At 42.8% G+C, this 20,207-nt stretch overlaps 1 protein-coding gene across 6 annotated transcripts in view; it reads left to right on the top strand.

Moving 5' to 3' along the window:
• LOC110520020 (signal transducer and activator of transcription 1-alpha/beta) overlaps window positions 1-19,629 on the top strand; it is a 32,574-nt gene extending 12,945 nt beyond the window's left edge. For 3 of the 6 annotated variants that reach the window (XM_021596979.2, XM_036974227.1, XM_021596981.2), the window contains 22 exons: window positions 297-392; window positions 725-814; window positions 1,000-1,078; window positions 2,968-3,077; window positions 3,199-3,350; window positions 3,472-3,630; window positions 7,895-7,987; window positions 8,880-8,939; window positions 9,109-9,138; window positions 9,229-9,319; window positions 12,128-12,169; window positions 12,301-12,384; window positions 12,551-12,649; window positions 12,806-12,941; window positions 16,007-16,062; window positions 16,152-16,243; window positions 16,371-16,510; window positions 16,697-16,726; window positions 16,798-16,983; window positions 17,205-17,319; window positions 17,532-17,625; window positions 18,054-19,629. In XM_021596979.2, the coding sequence (XP_021452654.1) occupies window positions 297-392; window positions 725-814; window positions 1,000-1,078; window positions 2,968-3,077; window positions 3,199-3,350; window positions 3,472-3,630; window positions 7,895-7,987; window positions 8,880-8,939; window positions 9,109-9,138; window positions 9,229-9,319; window positions 12,128-12,169; window positions 12,301-12,384; window positions 12,551-12,649; window positions 12,806-12,941; window positions 16,007-16,062; window positions 16,152-16,243; window positions 16,371-16,510; window positions 16,697-16,726; window positions 16,798-16,983; window positions 17,205-17,319; window positions 17,532-17,625; window positions 18,054-18,077 (2,058 nt within the window). In that variant the 3' untranslated portion in view covers window positions 18,078-19,629. Of the gene's footprint in view, window positions 1-296; window positions 393-724; window positions 815-999; window positions 1,079-2,967; window positions 3,078-3,198; window positions 3,351-3,471; window positions 3,631-7,894; window positions 7,988-8,879; window positions 8,940-9,108; window positions 9,139-9,228; window positions 9,320-12,127; window positions 12,170-12,300; window positions 12,385-12,550; window positions 12,650-12,805; window positions 12,942-15,431; window positions 15,847-16,006; window positions 16,063-16,151; window positions 16,244-16,370; window positions 16,511-16,696; window positions 16,727-16,797; window positions 16,984-17,204; window positions 17,320-17,531; window positions 17,626-18,053 lie in introns of those variants that run through there. The other 3 variants (XM_021596980.2, XM_036974228.1, XR_005046182.1) reach the window with 2 other exon arrangements.
• The last annotated feature ends 578 nt before the right edge of the window (window positions 19,630-20,207 follow it).

Here is a 20,207-nt window from a genome sequence, read left to right as displayed (position 1 = left end):
CTTCAAACAGCTGAAAATACAACATTTTTAGTTATTGAAAAGATATTTCACAAACTGAAATTAGAATTTTAGCAACCAGGAAAAAATGGCACAATTTCTGCATATTGCACCTATAATGTTTTATCTGGTTTGGTTTGCAGGTTGTTTATAATCAGGGTAGCAGTGATATTTCCTTTTTATAAATTACATTTCCAAGAGGTAGCAACTAGCAAGTATGTGAAAAATAACAGTGGTCCTGGAACAGAACCTTGAGGAACACCCATTCGACTTTTAAAGTTAATTAACTGTCTTCCTAGGACCACTTTCAGGAGGACCCTTTGCACATGGCCATGATTATATGTAAATGTCTGAAAGAGGAGAAGAAAATCCTGGCCTGTGCCTTAAAAAAAGAGGTGAGACACTGATCTTGCCTTTTTCATACTGGCTTGTGGAAATGTGGGAGCATAGTTTGTCGCAGTGTGTGTAATGAATTGTGATTGACGCATTCTTTTGTGTTTCTGAGAAAAGTTGTTATTGCATGGACAATTTAGTCATTAACTGATTTTTCAGCAAATCTCTTTGCAGCTTATATATATATATATATATATATATATATATATATATATATTTTAAAAGTGTTAAACAGCCTCTGATATGATGTATTTTATCTTAAATCATTGCTGCAACAGAAGTAGCATTTCAGAGTGTGAAAGAAGACCATATTGTCTGTAACTGTTTTTGTCAGGAAAACGTTCGGTCCACACAAAACAATGTGGTGTTGGAGAAACAGAAAGAGTTGGACAACAATGTCAAAGACCTGAGGAAGCAAGTACAGGTGCGCTCATTTTGCCATTACCATGTGATATTGGTTGTGTTTTTTTTTGTCATGCAGACGACTACGGCATTATCTATATGAAAATATCCAGTTGAACAGTCTGGAAGAGTAGGACAGAAAATGTTATTCACAAACATCATCGATGTCCATGAAAAACCAATAGTGTGACTTCTGCCCTCCTTCAGGATGTAGAGCAGGAAATGAAGTCACTGGAGGACCTACAGGATGAACATGACTTTAAGAAGAAGACCCTGCAGAGCCGAGGTACTGTGTGAGTTATAGCCTCTGAGCCTGAGCCTGGTCCTAGTCTATTTCAACAGCCTGGGTCTGGGACACGAGACTAGACTGGTCCTAGATCTATTACTATATGTCAGGGTTGGTCCTAGATCTATTGCTATATGTCAGGGTTGGTCCTAGATCTATTGCTATATGTCTAATGCTATATGTCAGGGTTCCCCAACTGGCGGCCCATGGGTGGTTTTATTTGGTCCCCCAAGTTATATTGAGCCCCCCCAAAAATATATAGAGTGCTTTCGGAATTTTTTGTTACGTTACAGCCTTATTCTCAAATTGATTAAATCATTTTTGCTTTGTCATACCCCATAATGACAAAGCAAAAAGAGGTTTTTAGAAAATGTATTACAAATAAAAATGGAAATATTACATTTACGTAAGTACTCAGACCCTTTAATCAGTACTTTGTTGAAGCACCTTTAGCAGCGATTACAGCCTCAAGTCTTCTTGGGTACGTTATTTTCTGCAGATCCTCTCAAGCTCTGTCAGGTTTAATGGGAAGCGTCACTGCACAGCTATTTTCAGAACTCTCCAGAGATGTTCGATTGGGTTCTGGCTGGGCCACTCAAGGACATTCAGAGACTTGCCCTGAAGCCACTCCTGCGTTGTCTTGGCTGTGTGCTTAGAATCATTGTCAGCATCATCCCCACAGCATGATGCTGCCACCACCATGCTTCACCGTAGGAATGGTGCCAGGTTTCCTCCAGATGAGACGCTTGGCATTCAGGCCAAAGAGTTCAATCTTGGTTTCATCAGACCAGAGAATCTTGTTTCTCATGGTCTGAGAGTCTAAGTGCCTTTTGGCAATCTCCAAGCGGGCTGTCATGTGCCTCTTACTGTGGAGTGGCTTCCGTCTGGCCACGCTACCATAAAGACCCGATTGGTGGAGTGCTTTAGAGATGGTTGTCCTTCTGGAAGTTTCTCCCATCTCCACAGAGGAACTCTGGCGCTCTGTCAGAGTGACCATCTGGTTCTTGGTCACCACCCTAACCAAGGTCCTTCTCCCCCGATTGCTCAGTTTGGCCAGGCAGCCAACTCTAGGAAGAGTCTTTGTGGTTCTAAACTTCTTCCATTTAAGAATAGTGTTCTTGGGGACCTTCAAATGCAGACATTGTCTGGTACCCTTCCCCAAATCGGTGCCTCGACACAATCCTGTCTCGGAGCTCTACTACAGACAATTCCTACGACCTCATGGCTTGGATTTTGCTCTGACATGCACTATCAACTGTGGGACCTTGTATAGACATGTACAATTTACCACAGGTGGACTTCAATCAAGTTGTCGAAACATCTCAAGGATGATCAACAAGTCTCATATGGTCTGAATACTTGTGTAAATAAGATACTACTGTTTATTATTTTTAATACTTTGGCTAAAATCTCTATACTTTTCGCTTTGTCATTATGGGCTATTGTGTGTAGATATCGGAGGAATTTTTATTTATTTTTATCCATTTTAGAATAAGGTTGTAAAAGAAAACAATGTGGAAAATGTCAAGGGGTCTGAATACTTTCCGAAGGCACTTATATATATTATTTACTGAATAAAAAAAAAAATTGGATATGAAAGACTGTAAAGACACCAGGATATCCGCTCCAAGTGATTTTGGAAATCTTTTCCCAAGTATTCCTATGCATAATAGAGAATAATTGGGCTTCTTTCGGTCATCATCTAGTTGATGATCTCTGGTCTATGCTTTAGCCAATGTGACGGTACTGAAATAACAACTTACTCCTACTGTACTAAAAAACAGTTTCCAGACTGAAATATCTGTGCTGTAAAATTACAGATCCTTTTTTTTAATATCATATTGGGAATGCTTAACGCTATATCAGTTGTGACTCTATGTACTTGTCAGTGGAACAAGAGGTGAATGGGATGACACAGTCACCGGTGGTACAGAAAGAGATCCGTGAAGAGGAGATGGTCATCAGAGAGATGTTCATCAAACTCAACATAACCAGAGAGGTGTGTGTGTATGCGTACGTGTGTGTGCGTGTGTGTGTGCGTGTGCGTGTGTGTGTGTGTACTCTGTATGGTTAGCTTGTGGTGTATGATTAGCTTGTGGTGTTTTTCTCCCGACCTGTAGGTGGTGGTGCATCAGATAGCTTACATCCTGAACTTGGCCGAGCAGATCCAGTACACCCTGGTGACGGAGGAGATACCTGAGTGGAAGCACAGACAGCAGATTGCGTGTATCGGTGGTCCACCTAATGCCTGTCTAGATCAGCTACAAACCTGGTCAGCCCTGCCTCCTGTCCACCTTAGCTCCTGCCCCTGCCACTACACATAACCTTAGACACTGTTCAGATACTTTCAACCATAACCCTGTGTGTGTGTGTGTGGGGGGGGGGGGGTGCAGGTTCACTGCGGTGGCAGAGGGCTTACAGCAGGTACGCCAGCAGCTGAAGAAACTTCAGGAGCTGGAACAGAAGTACACATACGAGAACGACCCCATCACTCAGGGCAAAAGCACTCTGGAGGAACGCGCTCTCGTCCTGTTCAAGACCCTCATTGTCAAGTGAGACCCCGCTCCGTCACCTGTATCTATGTTATTGTAGCGATCACATACACATTAGGGTTTAACCAGTATACCGGGACTTACCGACCAAGCTCCTTCCCGATTCCCAAGAATAATATTGACGGGTCCCGTGAACCGATGGTATACACATTTTATGCAGCGCTAATGCAAAATATGCTTTGCGAATAGCTGCATGAATGAACCGGATATGTCAATATCTGGCTTCATTCATAGCCTACATTAGGCCAGTCCTCACATCGCTAGCAGCCTACCATATTTTGCCTACTCAAGGTAAAGTCCCCAATAGAAAACATCCCTTCTATAAACGTGTGCTATCCTTGTTGCTGAATCGCCACTACTAGGCCTATTTGCATGTCTGTTTAGCGGAGAATCGGATATGTTGTTCCCTGTGATAAAGTCACCACAATACCACGACCTTACGAAATCCCCCTGATAGCAAGGGGATGGAAAAGGGCCAACCAGCTGGCTGACATGTAAAACCAATGACATTTTCACTAGGCTGTAGGCTAATAACCTCATAATATTTTTGCTATGTCTCCTGGGCTTCATAACCACGTCTTTATAATGATGAGTCTGGAGACAGGAATGTGTTCAAAAATGTATCTAGAACGTGTTTGGTCTCAACATGCAACCCCCATGATGCTCTGTGGCACAACCCCAATACACCACATCTCCTCCTTTTCCTACTTAAATTGTCCCCATTATGAACACCAGTCCTGAGAAGGTGACTGTGAGCCCCTACTGCTGGGTCAGGGTGTCACCCAGTAACAGTTCTGGACCACTCACGACTGGTGGTTCTGTCGGTGTGGCATTACTCAACTTTAACTGATCTGTGTGCCTTTTCCAGATGACGTCCTCTGCAGTCTGGACAGTGTAGAACACAGGACCAGTCGGAGCAATGACTGTAGCAGGAACCCACTTTTGTCCGTCGAGGTAGTTCTTAGCAAAGACAGTCTCCAGGATTAAAATCTCTGCCCTTTGTTCATAATGTTTGATTTGACCTATTGACTTCGCACTGCCTCCTTTGAGTAACGCTCTCTTCTTGAGTAGCGATGCAGGCGAAGCCTTGGTGGTTGCGTGAGGCGTGTTCCGGTAGGATAGCATTAAGCTGTTCAAGCATTGTTGCAGTGTCCCTTGACCCTGAAACACTTTTAAGGCATGTTTCATGGTATGTACGAACCTCTCTGCCAGCCCATTGGTAGATGGGTGGTACGTGGGGCGGACCTGCCGTACGCCATTCACATGTAGGAACCTAGTCATTTCTTAGGGCAGTAGCTGCGGTCCGTTGTCGCTAATGAGTTGGAGTGGCGATCCAAACTGACTAAACACTTCTCCAAGCTTCTCAATGGTCTTCTCAGCAGTAGTAGGCCTCATGATGGCAACCCACGGCCACTTGCTGTGAGCATCAAAGACCATGGGAAACATTTTGTCTTCGAATGGACCTGCAAAGTCGACGTATACACGTTGCCATGCTTCCTTCGGCCATTCCCACGGATGAAGTTGAGGTACGTTGCGAACCTTCTGACATGAGGAGCATGTTTTTGCTTTCTCCTCAATGCTTCCATCCAATCCTGGCCACCAGAAGTAGCTTTGTGCAACTTCACAATGACCTGAGTGTAGCTGTTGCAACACTGGTATCCTCAGCGAAGGCGGAATGATAACTCTCCTCCCCCACAGCAGATGACCAGATGTACTGACAGCTCCATCCTCCTGGAAAGGTACGGTTTCAGTTCTGGAGCATCTCCTGCAGCCTTACTATTGATGACAACGTCCATTACTTCAGATAACACTGAGTAATTTCTAGTGTTTCTTCACACTTGTGTTGAAATGACTGGTGCATTTTCCACTAATCTGAGGTAGAAGATATCCACTTGGGTGACTCCATCTGAGTTGCAATGCAGTTTTGACTTGCGGTACTTGATATCGTAGGTGTGCGCTGACATTAACAGAGCCCACGTTTTGCGTTCTGCTTACAGCAAGGGACAGAATACCAGAATGCGGTCCAATGATGCTCGTCAGCGAACAATGATCTGCAAGAAGGGTGAACTTCCTCCTGTACAGATACTGGTGAAACTGATGCACTCCAAAAATGATACCTAGGGTTTCTCGTTCTATCTGTGCGTAGTTACTTTTTGCATTGTTCAATGCTCTCAATACGAAAGCGATCAGCTTCTCTTCACCTGAAGGCATGATATGGGACACAACTGCTCCCACACCATATGGGTTTAACATCACAAGCTCGTTGGATGGGCATTGACGGCTCGAAGTGTGCCAATGCTTCAGATTTCAAGTGTTTTCATGAATGCTTCCTCACATTGTTCTCTCCATTTCCATGTTTTGTCCTGACAAAACAACTGATGCAGCAGTTTCAGCTTTGTTGCTAAGCTTGGGATAAAGCATCCGTAGAAATTCGGTAACCCCAGGAAAAAAAGCATTAGTTGGCTCACATTCTTAGGAACTGGGGTGTCCAAAATAACCTTGACCTTGGATGGATCCTTGTGAAGGCCTCTGGCGTTGATGACCTGTCCAACGTATTCAACTGATGATTGGAAGAATGCACATTTGACCGTACGAACTCACAGCCTGTAGTCCTTCAATCTCTGCAAGGTCACATCCAAGTTCGGAGGTAGTCCTCTTCGTCTTTCCCAGTATCGAGGATGTCATCCAGGTAGTATTGTACTCCTGGCAATCCGCTCAAGATCTGGTCCATCTCCCTCTGGAACAGTACTGGCACACTTGTGATTCCAAACGGTTGATGACAGTACCTGAAAACCCCCTTATGTGTCACGACGATCAGTAGTTCCTTTTGACTTTTCATCCACGTGCGTCTTAAAATCGACTTCTGCGAAGTCTACTTGTGCTGAACTTTTGACTTCCAGCTAAACCCGCAAAAAGGTTGTCAATGTGTGGTAGCGGATACTGCTCAGCAGACAACACCAGGTTAACTGTGACTTTGAAGTCTCCCATATATCCTGATTCCACCATTATTTTTAAAGGGATACCTCAGGATTGTGGCAATAAGGCCCTTTATCTACTTCCCCAGAGTTAGATTAACTTGTGGATACCATTTTTATGTCTCTATGTCCAGTATGAAGGAAGTTGGAGGTAGTTTTGCGAGCTAGTGCTAACTAGCGTTAGCGTTAGCACAATGACTAGCGTTAGCACAATGACTGGAAGTCTATAGTTATCTGCTATCAGGCTCATTTATTCTGTTTGTCTTCACAGTTGAATAAATGTCCTTTCCTTTACTCACTGTATATTCCTCCCTTTTATCATGTTGTTTTCCCACTCCAACGTCAGTCTCAAATCCTTTTCTGACATCCCATGACAATGCTATCTCGACTATGCACTTGCCTCGGTTAGCAATACACTGTGCAGCATGGGAAATAACATTTTTAAACATGTAAAAAATGACTTCCAGACAGAATAGTTCCCGTAGGTTCAGACTTACACGTCGCCAATCTTTTATGTCTTGTGGGTTTCATAACCACGTCTTTATAACAATTCAGTAATTTTTAAGATGGAAGACCGGAGTCAGATCAACCATTTATCTAGAACATGCTCGGTCTCAACACATACAATCCCCATAATCCTCTGCGGCGCAACCCCAATACACCAACATTTTAGGCCTAGATTTAAACTAGGTTAAATGAACAAATTGTGTTGTGTGGTGACTTTTTGACAGAACTTTGAGTTGATTCAATTGTGACTAATACAAAACAAGAAACCATGAAATTCCTGTCCATATTTATAAATAAAAAATAATCACTGGAATTATATGATTTTAAATAGCTTTTCCGGTTTGAACGGGAATATTACCGGGATGGATGCAATTTTCTCAGGAATACAAATGTGTAGTTTTTCGGGAAAATATTAAACCCTAATACACATGTTTAGTAAGTTTCTTTGGACAAAAGCATCCGCTAAGTGGCATTATTATCTATCATTATTATGTAGCAGAGTTGGTTCAGTGGAACTACGCTCGCATGAAAGGTAACCTTGCCTGAGATTTGGGGTGTGATCATTAGTCCAAACCCTTACAAACGGAAAACGTTTTGCTGTAAAAACTAGAGTTTCTGCTGGACAAATTGAGGTAGGGTTCTCCCTGTTTGGTTCCCAATTACATCCCAGAAGACTAGAGTTAGCTCCCAGAGTTAATGTCTAGACTAGGCTTTAGTGGAGTGCCATAGGAGTGTGACTATCAGAGGATTGAGAGTATGTTTCTGTGGTGTCTGTCTTTCAGTTCTATCGTGGTGGAGAGACAGCCCTGTATGCCCACTCACCCCCAAAGACCTCTGGTGCTGAAGACTGGGGTGCAGTTCACTGTCAAAATCAGGTGGGGGCACCAGTGACACACACACTCCAAACTCAATGTGCAATACTGTATTGATTAGTTAGTAGAATCCGCTGGGTTATATGTTATCAGGTATGCTGAATGTCCCCTCTAGGACCCACAAGAGTTCCGGGAGGTGGGCTTGTTGCCTTTGGACTCCAGAGTGGACCAACTTAATCATGCGTTTGACATCTTAAATGATCATGCCCCAGGTTACATGGAAAAACCACATTGATATGGTCTATAACAAACACAGTCACAATACCAGAGCAAGTGTTATGTCTTGTAAAATCCAATAGTAAACAGTACTGCGAGGAGCAGGCATTTGTCCATACAGGCATTTGTCTATGGAATAGCCTTCCCTTGGAGACCTAGCAAATAAAAAGTAAAAATAGTAGCTTTTAAAAAGCAGACCAAGTTTTTTTCTTTCTTTTTTTTTTCTCCCTTTTTTTTTCTTCTTTTGGACAAGGTTGTCTACTAAGGGAAACCACTCCACTGCCCCTTGTACCCCCTACTGCTGGCCAGTTGTATTTATTTGAAGGATCATTATATGATGTGCAATTAATAGATTGTTTTAATGTGAAATTAATATGGTAGATTTTTGGGGGGAGGGGAGAAGCACAGTGAATAGTGACAATTTTTAGGATTTAGGATTTATGGCTGTTTTGTCATTTTGTCTCGTCTTTTAATCATAATATGTGTTATTTTTACCATCAAAGACCACTTTGGAAACCCAGTGTTTTTAATTAATACATTCAAGTGATATCCTCTGGGTCCACATTGTGCATTTTGTTGTATATGTCAAAATACATTCAATTCAATAGCAGGGTTGGAGCAAAAGCCTGCAAACCTGAACAACCTTATTTGAACAATCGTGTGTCAATGTTATCCCCAGACTGCTGGTGAAGCTTCAGGAGTTGAACTACCAGTTCAAAGTCAAAGCTCTGTTTGACAAGTAAGTGAATGTGTTCTAGAAGTGACCTGCCCTGAGAGTATTCTTGATTCTGTAACCTTTTACCTCGAAGGTATTAAGATGACACCGCACGTTCGGAAGTAATGAGTTCGATTTTTATCAATGACAAGGGTCAAAGCTTGAGTCACTGATGTGGGTTGTCTTTCTTTAGGGACGTGACTGAGAGGAATGCAGTGAGAGGGTAGGAATGAATTTGCTCTTCGTTTTACAACCTATACCTGAAAAAGCCTCGACGTGATTACATTTCCTCTAAATTGATGTCATTGTCCAGGTTCCGGAAATTCAACATCTTTGGAACTAATACTAAAGTTATGAACATGGAGGAGTCCAATGGAAGCTTGGCAGCAGAATTCAGACACCTGGTATGAATTGATGCAACGTCGTTGTGTCATATCCTGTATTTAATAATTGTATTTATTTGTCAGGGACCATGTACAACATGCCATTGCACCAGATATAGCTAGATGGCTTGTTTTCATCTGTATTCCCTGGGCAGGAAACAATCAACATCAACATGTCATTACAATGCTACAATATAACACACTGTTATATACAGTGCCTTGCGAAAGTATTCGGCCCCCTTGAACTTTGCGACCTTTTGCCACATTTCAGGCTTCAAACATAAAGATATAAAACTGTATTTTTTTGTGAAGAATCAACAACAAGTGGGACATAATCATGAAGTGGAACGACATTTATTGGATATTTCTAACTTTTTTAACAAATCAAAAACTGAAAAATTGGGCGTGCAAAATTATTCAGCCCCCTTAAGTTAATACTTTGTAGCGCCACCTTTTGCTGCGATTACAGCTGTAAGTCGCTTGGGGTATGTCTGTCAGTTTTGCACATCGAGAGACTGAAATTTTTTCCCATTCCTCCTTGCAAAACAGCTCGAGCTCAGTGAGGTTGGATGGAGAGCATTTGTGAACAGCAGTTTTCAGTTCTTTCCACAGATTCTCGATTGGATTCAGGTCTGGACTTTGACTTGGCCATTCTAACACCTGGATATGTTTATTTTTGAACCATTCCATTGTAGATTTTGCTTTATGTTTTGGATCATTGTCTTGTTGGAAGACAAATCTCCGTCCCAGTCTCAGGTCTTTTGCAGACTCCATCAGGTTTTCTTCCAGAATGGTTCTGTATTTGGCTCCATCCATCTTCCCATCAATTTTAACCATCTTCCCTGTCCCTGCTGAAGAAAAGCAGGCCCAAACCATGATGCTGCCACCACCATGTTTGACAGTGGGGATGGTGTGTTCAGCTGTGTTGCTTTTACGCCAAACATAACGTTTTGCATTGTTGCCAAAAAGTTCAATTTTGGTTTAATCTGACCAGAGCACCTTCTTACACATGTTTGGTGTGGCTTGTGGCAAACTTTAACCGACACTTTTTATGGATATCTTTAAGAAATGGCTTTCTTCTTGCCACTCTTCCATAAAGGCCAGATTTGTGCAATATACGACTGATTGTTGTCCTATGGACAGAGTCTCCCACCTCAGCTGTAGATCTCTGCAGTTCATCCAGAGTGATCATGGGCCTCTTGGCTGCATCTCTGATCAGTCTTCTCCTTGTATGAGCTGAAAGTTTAGAGGGATGGACAGGTCTTGGTAGATTTGCAGTGGTCTGATATTCCTTCCATTTCAATATTATCGCTTGCACAGTGCTCCTTGGGATGTTTAAAGCTTGGGAAATCTTTTTGTATCCAAATCCGGCTTTAAACTTCTTCACAACAGTATCTCGGACCTGCCTGGTGTGTTCCTTGTTCTTCATGATGCTCTCTGCGCTTTTAACAGACCTCTGAGACTATCACAGTGCAGGTGCATTTATACGGAGACTTGATTACACACAGGTGGATTGTATTTATCATCATTAGTCATTTAGGTCAACATTGGATCATTCAGAGATCCTCACTGAACTTCTGGAGAGAGTTTGCTGCACTGAAAGTAAAGGGGCTGAATAATTTTGCACGCCCAATTTTTCAGTTTTTGATTTGTTAAAAAAGTTTGAAATATCTAATAAATGTCGTTCCACTTCATGATTGTGTCCCACTTGTTGTTGATTCTTCACAAAAAAATACAGTTTTATATCTTTATGTTTGAAGCCTGAAATGTGGCAAAAGGTCGCAAAGTTCAAGGGGGCCGAATACTTTCGCAAGGCACTGTACACACTGTATATATTAATAATCTAAATATGCAACAATAAACAATATAATTATAATATTACATAACAGTTTAAATGTCCCTTGGTCCTACAGTAGCGGGCATCTTAAGAGTCAGAATGTCTTAATGTTCACATGACTGGTTTGCCTTTAGCCACTTGTTCAGGTTTGCCTTGGAGCGTTCAAAGGTACTGCACTCACACTGGTTGGCAGGGTGCTCCATAATCCAGACGCTCTGACGGAAAAAATGTGTCTGGCCAAATTGTAGTGGTCGTTAGTCTGTTACAAACTCCCCTAAGAGAGTGGGTTGTGGTAAGCGTTCTTGCCTTGGGGTCAGGCGACTCGGTTTGGAGTCCCCTAATACTGTACCGACCACTGGTCACAGCAATATACACTGAGTCTACAAAACATTAAGAACACCTTTTTTAATATTGCGTTTGCCCTCAGAACAGACTCAATTTGTCTGGGTATGGACTATACAGGGTGTCGAAAGCGTTCCACAGGGAGGCTGGCCCATGTTGACTCCAATGCTTCCCACAGTTGTGTCAAGTTGGCTGGATGTCCTTCGGGCGGTGGACCATTCAAGATACACACGAGAAAATGTTGAGCGTGAAATATCCAGCAGCGTTGCAGTTCTTGACACAAACCGGTGCGCCTGGCGCCTACTACCATATCCCGTTCAAAGGCACTTAACACTTTTGTCTTGCCCATTCACCCTCCATTTACCCTCTGAATGGCACATACACACAATCCATGGCTCAATTGTCTCAAGGCTTAAAAATCCTTATTTAACCCGTCTCCTTCCCTTCATCTACACTGATTGAAGTTTATTTAACAAGTGACATCAATAAGAGATCATCGCTTTCACCTGGATTCACCAGGTCAGTCGATGTAATGGAAAGAGCAGGTGTTCATAATGTTTTCTAGACTCAGTGTACTGTATACTGTAAATGTCATATCGATATTTGTGTGCTGCAGGTGGCATCTCAACTACAATTATTTTCTTCCCCAGCAACTAAAGGAGCAAAAGGCTACAGGCAACAGAACAAACGACGTAAGGAAATATAACAATTATTTTCATTTGAATCATTATACGTGTGGTAATGCTGAATCTAAGCTAAGCTACAGTCTTTAATAGCTTATCATCGTTGTCAAAAGAAAGCCTGCGTGTGTGTGTCCACTCAGGGTCCTCTCATAGTGACAGAGGAGCTCCATTCCATCAGCTTTGAGACACAACTCACTCAGCCAGGACTCCAGGTCAACCTGGAGGTGAGAACAACAGTCTACTTTGTGGAGCTTTTACTAAACATGGTATACAGTCATGGTAGCAATATTTATAAATAGTACGTACCAAGGTACCTTATTGTCTACTGATGTCCCTTTTCCCTTCTGACTGTGTGTGTGTGTGTGTGCGTGAATGCGTATGTGTGTCCAGACGATGTCCCTGCCCATTGTGGTCATCTCCAACATTAGCCAGCTGCCCAGCGCCTGGGCCTCTGTCATGTGGTACAACATGCTGACCAGTGAGTCCAAGGTACTCATCTCCTCTCACCTCACAAAATATTTCCTTTCCTGCTTTCTTCCGTCATGTGATCCATGGGCTGCCAATTTCTGAAGAGCTACTGGATGTGCAGGCGTTTGTCCACCCCAGCTCAGCTGATCATCTCTGTCCCTCTCTTTCCTCCTTCAGAATCTGCTGTTCTTCCTGAGCCCGTCCCAGGCCACCTGGAGCCAGTTGTCGAAGGTGCTGAGTTGGCAGTTCTCCTCCGTAACCAAGCGAGGCCTCAACGACGAGCAGCTGAGCATGCTGGGAGACAAGCTCCTGGGTGAGTCTGGGAGAGGGAGATCGTATTGTGACTAGGAGTGGTTTTGTGCCACGACACAGCCACCGCAAAGCCGTCTGTGATATAAAGGCGCATTTGTTGCTTAGACATGAATACAGTTGAAGTCTGAAGTTTACATACACTTAGGTTGGAGTCATTAAAACTAGTTCACATACACTTAGGTTGGAGTCATTAAAACTTGTTTTTCAACCACTCCACAAATTTCTTGTTAACAAACTATAGTTTTGGCAAGTTGGTTAGGACATCTAATTTGTGCAAGACACAAGTCATTTTTGCAACAATTGTTTACAGACAGATTATTTCACATATAATTCACTGTATCACAATTCTAGAAGTTTACATACACTAAGTTGACTGCCTTTAAACAGCTTGGAAAATTCCAGAAAATGACACGAGGGCTTTAGAAGCTTTGATAGGCTAATTGACATAATTTGAGAATTGGAGTTGTACCTGTGGATGTATTTCAAGGCCTACTTTCCAACTCAGTACCTCTTTGCTTGACATCATGGGAAAATCAAAAGAAATCAGCCAAGATCTCAGAAAAAAAATTGTAGACCTCCACAAGTCTGGTTCATCCTTGGGAGCAATTTCCAAACGCCTGAAGGTACCACGTTCATCTGTACAAACAATAGTACGCAAATATAAACACCATGGGACCACCCAGCGGTCTTACCGCTCAGGAAGGAGACGCGTTCTGTCTCCTAGAGATTAACGTACTTTGGTGCAAAAAGTGCAAATCAATCCCAAAACAATAGCAAAGGACCTTGTGAAGATGCTGTAGGAAACAGGTACAAAAGTATCTATATCCACAGTACAATGAATCCTATATCAACATAACCTGAAAGGCCACTCAGCAAGGAAGAAGCCACTGCTCCAAAACCGCCATTAAAAGGCCAGACTACGGTTTGCAACTGCACATGGGGACAAAGATCATACTTTTTGGAGAAATGTCCTCTGGTCTGATGAAACAAAAATAGAACTGTTTGGCCATAATGACCATTGTTATGTTTGGAGGAAAAAGGGGGAGTCTTGCAAGCCAAAGAATACCATCCCACGGGGGTGGCAGCATCATATTGTGGGGGTGCTTTGCTGCAGGAGGGACTGGTGCACTTCACAAAATACATGGCATCATGAGGGAGGAAAATTATTTGGATATATTCAAGCAACATCTCAAGACATCAGTCAGGAAGTTCAAGCTTGGTCGCAAATGGGTCTTCCAAATGGACAATGACCCCAAGCATACTTCCAAAGTTGTGGCAAAATGGCTTAAGGACAACAAAGTCAAGGTATTGGAGTGGCCATCACAAAGCCTTGACCTTAGTCCCATTGACAATTTGTGGGCAGAACTGAAGAAGCGTGTGCGAGCAAGTAGGCCTACAAACCCGACTCAGTTACACCAGCTCTGTCAGGAGGAATGGGCCAAGATTCTGAAATGTTTGATCCAAGTTAAACAATTTAAAGGCAATGCTACCAAATACTAATTGAGTGTATGTAAACTTCTGACCCACTGGGAATGTGATGAAATAAATAAAAGCTGAAATAAATAAATAGTTCTCTCTACTATTATTATGACATTTCACATCCTAACTGACCTAAGACAGGGAATTTTTACTAGGATTGAATGTCAGGAATTGTGAAAAACTGAGTTTAAATGTATTTGGCTAAGGTATATGTAAACTTTTGATTTCAACTGTAGGTGAGATGGCCAATAGTTTTTCTTGACATTTATGTCTGGCAAGTGAGTTTAGGTGGCCAATTGATTTAGCTAACTAATCTTAGATAATGGCTAACAATGCAATTGTTGCTTAAGATCTATTCACCATATAAAAAAGTATCATCAACATTCCTCACTTCCCTCCTCAACTCATCTCTGACCACTGGCTGCGTCCCATCCGACTTCAAAATGGCCCGAGTCATTCCCCTCCTCAAGAAACCAACACTCGACCCCATCTGACGTTTTAAAAAAAACTCTAGACCTGTATCCCTTTCTTTTCTTTCCCAAACACTTGAGTGTGCTGTCTCTGATCAACTCCCTCACTACCTCTCTCAGAACAATCTTCTTTACCCTAACCAGTCAGGCTTCAAGACGGGTCACTCAACCGAGACTGCTCTTCTCTTTGTCACGGAGGCTCTCCGCACTGGCAAAGCTGACTCTCTCCTCTGTTCACATCCTCCTAGATCTATCTGCTGTCTTTGACACCCATCCAATCCTCCTCTCCACCCTTTCAGGGCTGGACGTCTCAGGCGCTGCACACTATTGGATTGCATCCTACCTGTCAGGCAGCTCCTACCAGGTGACATGGAGAGGATCTGTTGTCTGCACCACATACTCTCACTACTGGTGTCCCCCACGGCTCGGTTGTAGGCCCTCTCCTCTTATCCTATACACCGAGTCACTCGGCTCCATCATATCATTGCTATGCGGATGACACTCTACTACTTTTCTCCCCCCTCCCCCCTTCTGACACCCAGGTGGCGACACGCATCTCTGCGTGCCTGGAAGATATCTCAGCTTGGATGTTGGCCCACCACCTCAATCGCAACCTAATCCAGGCAATTGTCATCTCCTGCCATCAAACCCCTGCAACTTATCCAGAACGCTGCAGCCTGCCTGGTTTTCAACCTTCCCAAGTTCTCCAATGTCACCCCGCTACTTCGCACACTCCGATACCTTCCAGTCGAAACTCGTATCCACTACAAGACCATGGTGCTTGCCTATGGAGCAGCAAAGGAACTGCCCTCGTTACTTTCAGGCTATTCTCAAACCCTACACCCCAATACGAGCACTCCGTTCTGCCACCTCTGGTCTCTGGGCCCTCCCGCTCAGCCCAGTCCAAGCTCCGGCTCCCGTGACCCACCGAGCTAACTTAAGATGAATGCGCTAACTGTAAGTCGCTCTGGATAAGAGCGTCTGCAAAATGACAAAAAATGTCAAGTGTTATGTAAATGTAAACAGCTTATGACATGTGTCCATGTAATGCTCATAAGTGTAAGCTAAGGTCATTCCATTAAAGTGAACCAATAATACTAGGATGCTCCTGTGACAGGTCGAGAGGCTGTAGGAAATCCTAATGGGCTCATCCCCTGGACCATGTTCTGCAAGGTGAGCATCGCACTTTAAGTTTGGCGTTTTGGCCAACCCCTGTGTGTTTTACTATGATCTGTGTAGTAAGTGCATCTTTGCCTGAGCAGAATGTGAACGAGAAGGGCTTTCCCTTCTGGCTGTGGATCGATGGAATCCTGGACCTGATCAAGAGTCACCTCCTGTGTTTGTGGAATGACGGGTAAGAGCTTTGATTTTCACATTATCTGCATTTCTTCAGTAGGCCTTTCTGAAGCCTAGGTCTGAAGCCTAGGTTTTGTGAAAAGTGACTTTATTGTGCTATAATCCATTGAATCACTGGGATGTAGGTGTATCATGGGCTTTGTCAGTAAGGAGAGAGAGAAGGCCCTGCTGAAGGACAAGGAGCCTGGGACTTTCCTGCTGCGTTTCAGCGAGAGCAGCCGGGAGGGAGCCGTCACCTTTACCTGGGTGGAGCACTCCAATGACGGTGTGTGTGTGTGTGTGTTTGTAGCTATACTGTAACATTTATTTAACCTATATTTAAGTAGGCAAGTCAGTTAAGAACAAAATCTTATTTACAATGATGGCCTATACATACATACCCATGCAAACAGACATGTTTTTGTCGTTTCTTTTACACATTATGAATGTGTGTCCGTCTCTCTCCTTGTAGATGGGTTTCCGTTTTGTCGTATTTTACCAGGTAATCTGACTGCGAACACATTCGCTTATCACATTCTGTGTGTTCATTTATGTATAACTATGAACATGCAGATGTCCATTTCCACACGGTGGAGCCCTACACTAAGAAGAAGCTGTCCGCCATCTCTTTCCCTGACATCCTCCACAACTACAAGGTGATGGCTGCCGAGAACATCCCTGAGAACCCTCTGGTCTACCTCTACCCCAGGATCCCCAAAGACAGCGCCTTCGCACGCTACTACAGTCGCCCCACAGAAGGTCACTAACACTCGACCGCAGCTCAAACATAGTAGTTAAAAAGGTCAAAATGGTGATGTGGACTTCCAATTCCAGTCAAAGCTATTTCTACACACTGTTCACTGCATACTTTTTCATATTTTGTTGTGCCACAATTTTTCCCATTTGAAATACTGGCCACTGATAATGTCTTGGTTCTGATTTTATGATCCCTAAACGTGTATAACCTTCGACCTTCCCAGCCGCTGAGCCAATGGAGTTGGCGAGTAAGCCTGATGCTGGCTACGTTAAGAGGGATCTTATCTATGTGTCTGATGCTGGCTACGTTAAGAGGGAGCTTATCTCTGTGTCTGAATTGTAAGTGTGATTCTTGTTATGAAACACCTTCTTGGTTTTAGATCACACACCCACCTAGCCCAAAGTACAATGAAAGGTCAAATTAAGGTGTAAATAAATAATGATAACACAAAGGTACAGTAAATGCCAAATTACCTCTAGATTAGAGTTTTATTGATTTGAGTTATTCATGTCTAAAGTTGATATTTTCTGCTGGTTGGGTTTCTCCTCAGCCACTCCAGACTACAGGACACCATGATGCCCATGAGTGCTGAAGTGTACGGAGAGCTGACCAGGATTATTAACCCTGCTGAGATTGATACTGTGGTAGGTTTCAGCCAGACAGCACCAGCCGCACACATATTAGAGACGCTGGGAAGATCTCAATTACATACTTTCTCCTCGAATCCTTCTCAAAACCCATTGGATGACAAAGCCAGAGGTCCCAACTCCCTGACCTCCAATGGGTTTTGAGAAGGAGACAAGGAGAAAGAGTATGCAATTGTTGTGGTAGGTTTCAATAAGGGCCACACCAGCCGACTATGGTAGGTTTCAAGCCAGACAGAACACATGTCTAATCATCAGAAAACAGCTGGACTAGCATCATAGCTAGAGCATGTGTTTCCAAACCGTTCATGTAAGGATAATTCATGCATTTTTACAATGTGAGAGTACACACTCAGTGCAGCATACCACTATTGAGATGCAGCCCATTGTCCTTGATTCTGGTATTTCTCATGTCCCTCTTCCTACAGATGTGCGAAGCTTTCCCAAACTAACCTGCCCTCTTCAGGCAGCGCCCCTTGGAATACTTGTTACCCCTCTGCACCAAACTGATCTGAAGATGTTGATTAAATTGAAGAGATTTGTTGGGTTTCCTTTGTAAATACAACTAAAACTGTATACATATGTAGTCTGTCGATTTAATGTACATGCATGAGATTTTGGGGCTTCAAGTCCAGCTGTTTCTATTAAGGAATGTCATTCTGTGTGACAGGATAATATTTTGTGAATGCGTATGTAGTGTGAAATGGTTAAGCTGTTATAGCGTCAAAAGTATTGGGACATTTGACACATTTGTTGTTGTTTTGGCTCTGTACTCCAGCACCATGGGTTTGAAATGATACAATGAGATTAAAGTGTAGTCTGTCAGCTTTTAATTTGAGGGTTTTTCATACATAGAGGGAACCGTTTAGAAATTACAGCTCTTTTTGCACATAGCCCCTTAATTTTAGGGGACCAAAAGTTAATGTGACAAATTCCCTTATGTGAATTTAAGTAGTCAAGTTTAGAATTTGGTCCCATAATCCGAGCACGCAATGATTCCAAGCTTGTGACTCCTCACACTTGTATGCATTTGCTGTTTGTTTTGGTTGTTCGATAATTTTGTGCCCAATAGAAATGAATGGTAAATGTTTGGACTTCACTGTTTAATTTAAGGACAAAGAAGAGGGCTCACACATGCCTGAATAGCTTTGATTTATTTAACCTTGTTTATTAAAATAAATATGTGTATATATTCCACTGCCAGGAGCAATCGCACATCTGCACATCAACTATGCCCTAAAATATGAACAGAAAAGGACATCCGTGTTTAGCAGTACATTCAGAACTGTCTAGTTGGAACTTTAGACGGGTCTGCAACTACAGGTGACACCTGACTTGAACCATCTGTCCATATGACCTACAGGGGTTCAAACTCCGGTCTTCTGCAAGCCACAATATTGTGTTCGCCCTCTGAGCTAAAGCCTAGGCAGCTGACAAGTTCAGGTCACAGGCAAGGTTACCTTTCACTGAATCAACAATAGCAAAACCAATGTCTGATTTTGAGACCTTTCCCTGTATGTCACGGATACGACAGTGTTATGGAGGTGATTGATTGGAGGGTTCAGGTCTAGTGTTTCCCGGACTACTGGGAGTGGTGAAGGAGGTTGAGTTTCTGTAGCAACGTGTTCCGTTATCATTCTTTGGCTTTCATTTGAACATTTTTCTATACACAATGTCACCGTCTCAGACAGATCTGGGGAGTTGCTGAAAACCGGCCACGTTGCCTTACAGAGACCAACAAGTAGTGGTAGAGATGTTATGTACATAGAGGACAGGGCTTTCCAATCCACTTGATTTTCCATCTGTGTATTCGTTATCTGGATTAGAACGTTGCGTAAGGTTATTCTACATTGTGTCATTGAAGCTGTTCTTTATGCTACATCGGTCTTATGGGGGAAAAAAATACTACCATTGTTGTTCATTTATAATTTGATCTATTGTACAGTATTGCTTCATGCGGTCTTAACATTCATGTTAACATCAAATAAAAAAATGAAAACAGGTTGTAAATTGACTGCAAGTGGTAATGTTTTTGGTATCGCTCATGTCATACTGTGCGTCACTCCTCAAGTGGATGGATTTGACATTCATATTGGACCTCATGAGTGGCTATGCACAAAACTGACACACTAAATCAACCAACTGTTGTTGCACCTGTCAAGGATACAACGCTACTGTGCATATTCAAGTAGCAAAGCATAACATACAAATACAAGAAGTAATTCTGGACTTTCCATTCATCTCTTAGACTCTTTGGGAATTAAATGGAATATGACTACGCTATAATTCCAATCCTGAATTAAGCCTAGTTTATATTGTGTAATATGGTCCTTTACACACCAGCTGATCTTAACTACTGTGGGGAAATTGATTCCTGGCCACAGGCACACGCTTATTCATAAAAAATGACATCTAAGAGGATTTTCTTTGACAATATTCATATCAACTGCCATATGTTTATGTATTTAACACGTTAGCCCGCTCTTTTACACAAAACATATCCAATTGGTTTGCTCCTTTCAGAAAAGTGCTTCCGATGAAGAGTGGGTAGATGGTTTACTTGTAGGCTTTAGTCCTGTTGT

The sequence above is a fragment of the Oncorhynchus mykiss genome, chromosome 3 (genome assembly GCF_013265735.2).
Source record: "Oncorhynchus mykiss isolate Arlee chromosome 3, USDA_OmykA_1.1, whole genome shotgun sequence".
Lineage (NCBI taxonomy): Eukaryota > Metazoa > Chordata > Actinopteri > Salmoniformes > Salmonidae > Oncorhynchus > Oncorhynchus mykiss.
Note: the sequence above shows the minus strand (reverse complement) of the source record. Positions and strands in the feature narration are given on the sequence as shown.